The sequence below is a fragment of the Crocodylus porosus genome, unplaced genomic scaffold, assembly GCF_001723895.1.
Source record: "Crocodylus porosus isolate Cpor-Errol unplaced genomic scaffold, CroPor_comp1, whole genome shotgun sequence".
Classification (NCBI taxonomy): domain Eukaryota; kingdom Metazoa; phylum Chordata; order Crocodylia; family Crocodylidae; genus Crocodylus; species Crocodylus porosus.
Window position 1 is genome coordinate 3,368,800 of NW_017728911.1, and position 11,335 is coordinate 3,380,134.

At 39.9% G+C, this 11,335-nt stretch overlaps 1 protein-coding gene across 1 annotated transcript in view; it reads left to right on the plus strand.

Moving 5' to 3' along the window:
• NEO1 (neogenin 1) overlaps positions 1–11,335 on the plus strand; it is a 256,404-nt gene that overhangs the window by 202,702 nt on the left and 42,367 nt on the right. Inside the window, exons 16-18 of the mRNA XM_019533146.1 lie at positions 4,363–4,557; positions 6,013–6,108; positions 7,558–7,781. Of these exons, the coding sequence (XP_019388691.1) occupies positions 4,363–4,557; positions 6,013–6,108; positions 7,558–7,781 (515 nt within the window). The remainder of the gene's footprint in view (positions 1–4,362; positions 4,558–6,012; positions 6,109–7,557; positions 7,782–11,335) is intronic.

Consider the following 11,335-nt stretch of genomic DNA (forward strand, 5'->3'; position numbering starts at 1 on the left):
AGCCATTCATAGGTTCCAATTTCTTGACTGATTTGCTGCTTGACAGATTCATTGGTCTGGTGCTCAGTGTACAAGACATGCAGCAGTCTCCTAAAGCAGCATGTTTCAAATGCCTCAGTTCTTTTCTCTAACTACTTATTAAGCGCTCATGCCCCACAACCATAAAGCATCATAAAGATGACCACAGCATGCAGCAAATGCAAACTGCCAGGCCCTGTACACAGCAGGGTTTGAGACCTAAGCACTCATGGGGAAAGGAGCAAAAGCCAGAAAATACAAGCATGGAAAAGAGATGCGTATAGAAGGGTAACAGGAAGATGTAATACATGCTTTATTGGGTTCACACCCTAATGATGTACTTCTCTTTTCCTTTCTTTCACGTGTTCCCTCAGGAAATGTAGGCATGCAAAGACAGCATTTGACTGACAATGGTTAGGTTTCTATACTGAGGCTTTCTGAAAAAGAGGTTAAATATTTTCAGAGTAGTCTAGGAACGCAGTATAGGAATATGCCTTCTAATAGGAATTAAATCCTATAAACTATGTTGAAAATTGTAACCTGAATCTCCAGGATAGATTTGAATGAGGAAAAGTGTGTTTTATTGGGCTTATTCTAGTATCTAACTAAATACTATTAAAGTTGGCAAGTAGTATATTTCTGTTCTTAAAAGTGCCTCTTATTTCAAGGTAGAACTCTTTGAAACTGCACAGTGATATTGTGATTAAGGATAACCAGCATGCCTTCATTTAATGAGTGGAAGGTAGTGATTAACTAATCTGTTGGTGATCCTTTCATGATGTATAGCTGCAATGATAAAAGGAGGAAATTCAGCAGATGGAGTATACTTTAGAGTTCAAGAAGCATATAAAAAAGACATTGCATCTGAGATGAATGTCAAAGGCAGAGTCACAAAATTAAGGAACCTAGAGAGGTGACTTTGTAGCTTAAGATAGGTAGAAAAAGGATAGTCCTAGATGGAAATTTCACATTAAGAATTATATGTCGTGTTTCCTCAGATCAGTTTTAAACCACAAGTTAATTTTATATCTTTTTTTTTCTTCCTTCTTTTTCATAAAAAGCAATCTTAAGCCTAGCTTTACTTGGCTAGTGGAAGATCCCTTTACATGTCTTTTCGATAACATACAACCACCATATGCTTCCTGCACTATGCACCGTCTTTTGTATACTGGTGGTGCTGGAGCCTCTCTCACCCAGCTTATCTCCAGTTGCTGGAAAGTCCTTTTTCAGAAGGTCATACTTCTGCTCTAGATGGACTTCCATATTTCTAGAATTTCTTTCGCCAAATTCCCAAACTTCAGAGGGTAGATCAAGCCAGTGTATACAAAGTGTTCTCCTCGGGCCATTCCTTCTACCTTGTGTTAGAGCAGCTTGTGGGTCACTCTAACTCAAATAGGCAGTGTGCTGCAAAAAAAATGTAGTTGTGGATCATGTGACCTAGCAGCAATCCAGCCAGGCAGCAGCAAAGAGGTTGGATTGTAGGAGAGCCCCTATATTTGGCATATGCTAGGTGAACTTTGCCTCTGACACAGACAGAACTAGTTGTGCCATCTTTAGACTCAAATTGTACCAGCAGTGCTGTGCAAAATTGCCACACAGTGAAAGAAGTTATCTTCTTATAGCAGTGGCGTTCAGCCTTTTTTTATTTGTGGACCCCTAAGAAATTTTGCAAGGAGGTACGGACTCCTTTAGCGTGTGTATTCACATACTTTTGATGTGATACTCTTTCATGGACCCCTTAGACATAGTCTGTGAACCCCAGAGGTCCACAGACCACAGATTGAAAACCACTGCCCTATGGTCTTAATCTCTAGTGTTTAATTATGAGTGGTATAAGAGAGAAATATAAACAATTGTGTTGAGTTTCCTAGTTGTTGAAAATCTGCCTTTTATGTTGAAGTTCCATGTAACTGTGTATCTTATACTGTCAGTGGAAAAGGCACAGATTTATTGGTTTGAAAATCAGTTAGTTTTAGTCACCAAAATCCAGGTAGGCTCCATACTCAGGTAGCATTTATCAAAAATAATAAAAAAGCACTTTCCTTTTGAGTCTTAGTTAACAATACTTTGTCAGAGGGTAATGCCAGCATTGTATTTAAAGACCAAAAACCTCAAGAGTCACAGAATTTGAGATTTCAGTTGCATAAAAGTTATAATGTAAAGGCACTTGCACAAACTTTTATTGTTCTTTCAAACATATGGATTGCAATTCACCATATACTGAAAATCCTTGGCTCTGGTAATGCAATGTGGTATTTGGTCAATATAACGTAACAGAAAGGAATGAATACATGGTGTGAGTGTGTGTGGGTATGTGTGACTCTTGCCTTTATTTCTCTAATAAACCAATATAGATAATTTTTAATAATGTGTTGTTGATATAGTTAAAGTTTAAACTTGTAATTTCAGATACCCATATAGGAACTGATTCTCAATTATACTCTTGCTGTTTTATACCACTCTGAAAATGGGAATAAATGTGATTTATGTCTACTTCATAGGACCTCAGTTGGTGTGTCTACACATGCATTAATGCACCTTTTCTAAATCACATTAAATTTAGTACCTCCAGTGTGAGGTACCAAATGAATGCACATTAGGCTCTGCTATGTGCAGTAGTACATTTGTATGCTTTTTGGGTGATGCTTAATGCACAGTAGACTATTTTACTGCTCATTAGCATAATGTCATGGATTTTGTGATACTTTAATGTGCAGTAAAATAGTGTATTGCATATTAAAGCACACATGTAGACATGCCCAGTGTAAATGAAAATTTGATCATTAGAATTTTACATTAGTGTTTATATGGTTATGCAGGGATCAGAGGGGAGAGCCTTGGTGCAGAGCACACGCATAAAACAAATCTGTTGTGCTATTTTGATTTCCAAATGTATTGACTGTTTTTAATGAAAAATTCTCATTTTAGCATTGCATTAATGTGATTTTTTTTTTTTTTTTTTTTTTGCATTTAATACTTGTGAAATTTAATTGTCTGCTTTTTATTGCAGCCCATTAATCCCTTTAGTTGAGGCAAACCAATAGGCATATTCTGATTCAAGACACTCTGTTGCACTGCAGTTGGTTACCTATTTTCAGTAAATACAACACAGATCATAAAGTGAGAAACCCTAAAGGCAACAGCCACCAGAACTATCTGAAATGATTTCTCTTTTGGAGGAGGGGGGTTGTGCCTTGTCTTCTGTTTGACATATTTTCTGTCTGCTGCTGCACTAGCAATTCCATTGGGCTGACGTACTAATGCAAAGTAAGAAAAGACTGTTCTTCCTTTCTTCCAGGTATAGGTACAGACAAATATAAAGTTGTTTTAGTTCAAGTTTCAGTTAAGAATGGGGGCATAAGCCCTTCATTGCATATACTTTGGTGCTAACTTACATAAGTGCTGTGGAAGTTTTTCAGTTTAGCAGCACAATTCTGACGTAGGTATTGGATTGGGGTTGAATGTTTGCCATCAGTAGTTGACAGATTCCACAGGTACTCGTTTCTGATGATGTGTCAGCACACACAACTCCCCTTTACATTAATGGCTTGGTAAGTATGTAAAGAGGCCCTGTGGATTTAGAGGGACTGCAAAATTGAAGTGCACTGGACAGCGCTGAAGTGATTTCTTTAACAGATGGAATACCCAAGTTATTGGCAGTTGTTAAAACCGTGAAATCTGCTTAAATCTACAGTGAAGACATAATTCTTTGTTTGTGACCATCAAATGTGTTGTCATGGAGATGATTTTGATGCTAAAGTCAGCTGTGTAAGCTGCATTGCATTAACATGCAGGAAAATGAAGATTGGCTGTGGGGACAGAGGGGGATAAACACTTAAGCAAATTATGAAAAATTATAGAAGCAGCGAAGTAAATGAAAAAAACTACAGAAAGTCAAACAGATCTGTCTCCATAAGGTATAAGTGATATTTTGCTATACTGCAGAAGTCCTTGTTCAAGAGATATTTAAGAAGCATAAGTTTTAGAAGTACGAATTGGTATATACAGTAATACACAAAATTAACTTAATTTTTAAAGATTTTTTCTTTATTTTTTCTATTATAGCAGCCCTTTGTTTTTGGTAGGATTTTCCATTTTCTTTTTAGTTTTTACTTTGTTACTGTGCACAGAAGAATGAATGGCATTCTTTCCTTTCTGTAGCCCTCCTTTTAGAGGATTGAAAAAGAAAAGAAAAATGTAAGCTGGCGGGTAGAGGGGATTTCCTAAAATATTAGCATTACTTTGTGAAGACATTGAGAATGTACTGGATCTGACTAGTATACAAGAATATTTTGCTTTATTTTGTTTTGGATAAATCCTTAAATTGTTTTTTTTATTTAACAGAAACTCGCGTCCCTGAAGTACCAAGTTCATTACATGTCCGTCCTCTGGTTACCAGTATAGTAGTAAGCTGGACTCCTCCTGAAAATCAGAATATTGTGGTGAGAGGATACGCTATAGGGTATGGTGTTGGCAGTCCTCATGCACAGACCATCAAAGTGGACTACAAACAGAGATATTACACCATTGAGAACTTAGGTGAGAACAATTCAAGAACATTGTTTCCTAAATTTTAACCTGCTTTGTGTCAGTATTTTTCAAGGCACAGTTTTTTTTTTAAAAAGATTTAAAATACAGACAGGTCATATTTTAAAAAGAAATTAAAATACAGACAGGTCTCTTTCAAAACTCTTTCAATATGAATGTTCTGTGCTATGGCTCCAAAATTGACTGACATTTATAATACAGGCAGTCCTCGACTTAACAACTTTTCAAGTTACAATGTTTTGCACTTACTTTTATAACTTGACACCCTGTTTCAACTTTCTGACGTCAGTTTTGACTTTACAACACTTGATCTGATGCTGCGTCACCCATCTCCCTGGAGAGCATCTGTCCAAACTTCCTTGGACTCGTTCTTTAAGAAAGCAGCCAAGACTCCTGAGAAGACTCCAGCCAAGAACCCTTCAAAAAGTCCATCAAAGTCTCCTCAAAGAAGTCCTTCTGAATCAATATGATTGCTATTTACAATATAAATATGTTAATGTAGCTATATTACTCATCTATAATTGATAGAGTACAACACTCTGGGGTATTTTTGGTGAAAACAGGGTATCAGGCCTCAGTTCAGAAACAGGGTATCAGGCCTCAGTTCAGAAAACGATCCGCCATTTATAACATTGTTTCCTATGGGAAAATCGGTTCTGAGTTGCAACGTTTTGGCTTAAGATGTGGTTTTCAGGAACCAGTTGTGTTGTAAGTCTGAGGACTGCCTGTAAGCTCATTTTTGTGTTAAAAAGCTTTTTTTTTTCCCCTTGTTGTTTCTTTTTGAAACAGGGATCTAACATTTACAGAGTTGAAGCATTTTTCTGTTTCATTTCGTCTTAACTTCTGTCTGTGGGCATGTCTTGGTGTTTCTTTTGAATTTGTAATAAAACTTTTTGTGTTGAGCAAGTAGCCCTGCCCAGTTTCTGCCACTCTGTCACCAAGAAAATCTGGATTTAACAGCACATGCTTTAATAATAAGCTCTCCAGAATGGACCAAAAAAATCTTTTGTGTAGAGCAAGGTACAGAATAGTCATTCAGTAGCTTGGTTGTAGTATGTAAAGACTTTTGAAGCAATAGGTGATAGACTTGGGAACTGCTTTGGGTTTCAGCATAATCAGACCTAAGATTAACACAGTGAGGTTATAAAACTTTCAGCATGAGCATGTTGTTGGTATTCTCCTCAAAGTTATCTTGTCTGGGCTTCTGTTTGAATTGTGGTGTGTATAGATTTCAGGCAGTATAAGAAGACAAACTTTGTACACCAGAAGTAGTTGTCATTGAGGAAACTCGGTTTTAATTTTGCTGATCATTGTATACCCTTATCTCCCTTACAAGTAAGATAGTGAACAAAATGGAGAAAAATTGGAAGTAGGAATAGGAGCCATTAACAGTTTGCAATGATTTATTTGCCCTAAAAATATATATTTGAATTTTTCTTCCATCAGATCCAAGCTCCCACTATGTCATAACTCTGAAAGCTTTCAACAATGTTGGTGAAGGCATCCCACTCTATGAGAGTGCAGTGACCAGGTCACAGACAGGTAAAGCCCAATGGTTGACTTCTTGTTTTCACACAGCTAAAAATCCTTACCCTTTGTTCCAGTAAAATAATGCAACATTACGGGGTTGTCTCCTGTGCTCAGGTATTCTTTGTGTCCTAAACTGATTCACACTGTTGACTCAGTAGTTAACTTAAATCTTTAAGCTGACTAACCAAAGCCATATGCTTATATATGTGATATATATTTGGTTTTAATTTTAGAGTTTACCTTACAGCTATTTACAGATGTTCTCATTTCAGTATGTTGGTTTGCTTAGTGCAGTTTATACATGTGCAGTCCTAAATTCGTGGCCCCAAATCTGATCTTTTACAGATGTCTCAACAAACTGTAATATTTGTTACACCTTTCAAACTGAGACTGTCTATAATGCATACACTCGCTGTATGACATGTTCAAATTTCAATTTGCAGCAACTTTGTAAATGAGCTGCTTATGAACCTCATATTATCTAGGGGTATGGCTACACAAACAAGTTACCAGGAGTTAAGCAAGGGCATTCAGGAGATTGACTACTTTCTGGTGACTGTCTGTGCGCGTGCTCTTATCCCAGGGCAAATGTGAGTGGAAGTGGGAGTGAAAATAGGTAAGCTACCTACCTTGCATTTATTGTTGGGTAAGAGCATACACACAGGCAGCTAACGCAGAGTAGCAAGCACTCTGTGTAAAGTCATGCCTTGTGATATTTTCTTCATGTAGCCATAGCCTTAGATTTTAAGCCAAGTAAGCTGAGGTGTTGTTAATTTATGGCTCATTCTGCATTCTAGTCTTGTGTAGCATTTTATTTTTTTTATTAAGGTATAGTTGTTTGTTTATGAGCTTTGCTGTATGTGTTAATCTTTCTTTTGAAGTTCTGGAATTTTGTTAGATTTCTGGGGAAACTTGCTGTTTGAATTTCCTGAATTAACTTTGTTTTAGATGACACAATTTTTTTGCTCAAAACACTTAAAAAAAAAAAAAAAAAAAAAAAACAAGAATGGCAGTTCCCCTCCAATCTTGTCTGAACAATGAATTACCTACCTCTAAGAAGTTGAGTTTATCCCTGTTCTTTCTCCCACCACTGTTTTCCAAAGAAGGAATAAACAAGTGTTTTCAGGTAGATAAAGCCAATGGATGAATTTATGTTTCTATTCTGATAATATTTGAGGATTGTTGTATGATGTTTGAACTCCATTGACACTAATATGATTAAGTGGCAAAGTCCATAGCATATTTTTATTTGTAACCCATGCCTTAAGAAGGGAGCAGGATTGAATAACTATTAGTTTTATGTTGCCTATTAACTCTGGCTTTTCTCTCTTTTTTTTCCATTTCTCACCTCTCATTCCATTATATTACCCTGCATTCCCCCTTTTTGTTTTTGTTTACATTAAAATTCCACCTTCCCCGTTTTAATTATAATACACTACTTTTTACCCATCAATTCCTTAGACACTTCTGAAGTTGATGTATTTGTTATTAATGCTCCATACACTCCAGTGCCAGATCCCTCCCCCATGATGCCGCCAGTGGGCGTTCAGGCTTCCATTCTGAGTCATGACACCATAAGGATCACTTGGGCAGACAACTCTCTGCCGAAGAATCAGAAGATCACAGATGCTCGCTACTACACAGTGCGCTGGAAAACCAACATTCCTGCAAACACCAAGTACAAGGTACAGGAGGCTGAACAGCATTAACGCAGTTGGTGCAACTTAACGAGCAGTTTTAATGCTCAATTTAGTGTTAATGGAGATTTGAGGGCTGAGGCATTTGCTTAGCAAGCAGTTTAGCTTTGGATCCAATTGTATTTGAGATGAATGGACTCCCTTCACAGCAATACCTCTCAGCAAAGTAATCACTTCGAAGGTTTTTATAGACTTGCTGTAGCTGGACTTTTTAGGGTCTCTTCTTCTGTTGATGTTAATGTTTTATGTGAGTGTGTGGAAACATGGGTGCTAAAAAATTTAGATAGATCTTGCTTTCTTGATTTGGCCTTGATATGATCCGCTTGCATGAAGGACATGCGCTCACCCTTAAGGGAGCTAATAGCTCAGTAATACCATATATGCTGCTAATAGCTTCTTCTCCGATGGTAGTGTAGGGAATCTAAATTAATGGAGTGAGTCATGCACACAGTTTTACCTGGAAGATATTTACCCTGTCTATTCCATGTAAAAGAAAAGAGACAAGCCTTTCTAGCCATACATGGTTGATGGGCAAAATTTTTTATGGAGGTTACTGGATGCAAAATATATGGTATTTCTTGCCTTTATGATATTTCTCGCTTTCCCAGATTTTTTTGCTTATACTATACCAAAGGTAATTGATTTCAAGGTTTTGTGGGGTTTTTTGGTACTAACAATTACCTGGAGGCCTGGAAAATGCTGACTGTAAATTTCACATTAGAAATGAGACTCAGAGGAAATGGTTGTTACATTTTCCGGTTAATGGAGCTCCCTTTATGTTCCTTTATGGGGCAAATTCGTTACAAACCAGAAATTTATACTGGTATGAAAAGATATATGTTTTGTGTGTTCCTTCTGTAATGTCAAGTATTATTTATGAACTCAAATTTCTGAATCACATGCACAGGGTGCCTCGGGAGCTACCTTTGTAGTGCTGTAGCTTCATTAGTTAAGACCTTAATATAAAGAGAAAATACTGTGCTATGAATTTCTCCCATGATGCTCTATGTTGACGCGGCGGGGGGGGGGAATTCCATAAATAGTGGCCCAAAAATAATATTAAGTAATGAAATAAAATGGCCCAAAATAATTCAGTACAAAAAGCATTTGCCTTAAAGGCTGTATGCTTTAGACCTGTTCTCGTACCATCATTATCTGGTATCCCACAGTATCTGTTCAACCAGTAAGTTGGGGTTTCTTTCCTGTTTCAGCCATGTATTGTTTTACTCGGCAGTGGCAACTGCTGCTTTTCTGCACATTGAAATGCAAGCATTTCCTCAGCAGTCCATACATTATGTTGATGCATCTCAGCCAAGTCCCTTGGTAACCTTAACTAGTATATTTTGGTGTTGGTAAGCCCATGTGCCTTGCTGTTTAGGTGCTGTCAATCCTAGGGGCACCACTTAGAGAATTTTTATTTAACTAATTACCACTGGGCAACCGAGGTACCGTATTTATTTGATTCCAAGAAGAGGTGTTTTTCCCCATTTAACATGGGGGAAAAAGCTCCTCATCTTGGAATAGAGTACAAGGCAATAAGCGGGGCAACCTGGAGTGAGGATGAAACCTGCTGGCACTGGAGCAAGGGTAAGGTGGTAAGGGAAGAAGAGGATGTGAGTGGGGGAAATGGCTGCGGGGGGGAAGGTAGATGTGAGCCCAAAGCTGTAGCGGGGCAGAAGTAGTACAGGGAAGATGGTGGGGAGGGGGGGGAGGGGGGAGGAAAGAAACAGAGAAGTGGGGGCAGCCCAAGGCTGCAGGGAGCCAGGCACAAAGTGAGCTAAGTTGGAGGGGGGACAGGGGAAAAGCTGCCTTCCCCGCCCTTGCCTCCACACCACCTGCCTTTCTACTGCCTGTCCTTTTACTGCCCCCTGCCATGTGCCCCCGCATTGCTTTTTCCCACTGCCTGCCCACTAACTGCCTCCCCCATAGCCTGCCTGCCTCCCTGCCACTTCTTTTCCCACTGCAGCAGTAGGAGGAATTAATTTAAGATGATTCTCCAGTAATTAGATTTGTATATGAAAAGTTATAGTAAGTTAATACATTTTCCATGTATAGAATCTAATTTTAGATGGTTATCTTAAATTCAGGGTCATCTTGGATTGAGGTATATTTGGTATTTGAGGCTAGCTTGGGGCAGTTTCTTGCTTATGCCCAGCAATTCTGACACAGCTGGATACATTATGAGCCCAGAATTTCCTTGTTCTGGTTTCTGGTCGGTAAGATTTGGACATAGCCTTCTATTTAGACTGTGGTAAAGAGTTTATCAGGATTAAAAAATAGAATTAGAAAGGCATCAATAATGCCAATTTACAGTTATAATTAGGCTCGGCAGAATTCTTTTAAAAATAATTTTGATGGATAATATCAATATTTTTCAGCATTTATTTCAATTTTTATCTATTTGATTTTTCAGGATTGCACAAAATTAGGGATGTGGGGGGCAGGCAATTTATGAATGACAAACTATAGGACTGCCTCCAGCTGAGTGGTAAAACTGCCCTCAGTTCCTGCTCTGCTCACCCTTAACTCCCTTGTCCACTTTGTCACTTCCTCTTCCTTTGTTCCCAGTCCCCTGGGGCTTCTGGGTGTTGTAGTCCAATCTACAGTTAATACAGTTCCCCATCAGCCATTGTTTTTCTTACATTCTCTTTCTATAAATCTTGATTATTAATGATGGAAATATTTTTGTCATCAGGCTGTAAGTCTGAGGTGAAATCAATATTTAATGACATTTACCAATAAAAATCAAATCCTGACAAGCCTAGTTGGATAATGGTGCGTATGGTGGGGGGTGGGGTATTCTGATATTATAAAAGCCTTTGTCTGTCTGTCTGTCCGTAACACTTTATTTGCACTCTGATTCGCTGGCAGCCAGTCACAGTGTAAAGAAGCATTGGGACAGTTGGCAACACGCCGCCATGATGGTGGGGACACAGGGGATGGAGCCAGGGGTAAGGCCAATGCACATCCCTGGAGGAGATGGCAGTGGAGAGGACGGAATGGGTGCGGGTGACGATGATGGAGCGGGGGGGAAAGGCCACCGGCGCTGGCCTCAGCCCACCCCTCCCACCTTGTGTTGTCACTGCTTGCAGGGCCAACCCAGCGGCAGTGGGGGGAGGAGCGGGCCTGACTTGGGGAGAGGGCAGGGGGTGGGTGCAGGTGCGCTGTGGCAGTGGGGGAAGGGGAGGAATGGGCCCAGGCCCGATGTGGGTGGCGGTGGGCCCAATGCTGGGTGGTGGGGAGCAGCAGGCCCGGCTCAATACAGCAGCAGCTGGGGAAGGGAAGGAGCAGGCCTCCTCCCCCACTTGGGCCTGTGCCTACTCTTTTCCCCCCCCGCATTGGCCCTGAGCCTGCTCCTTCTGTCCCCATGCCACCAGCCTGGCTTCTCCCCACCCTTGGGCCCGGTCTTCCCCTGCATTGGGTCCAAGCCCACTCCTCCCCTCCCTCTGCCGCTGTGGCGGGGAGTGGGGAACAGGCGCAGCCCCAAGCAGCAGGAGGGAAGGAGGGAACGGGCCCCGGTGTGAGGGCACAGAGCTCCGTCC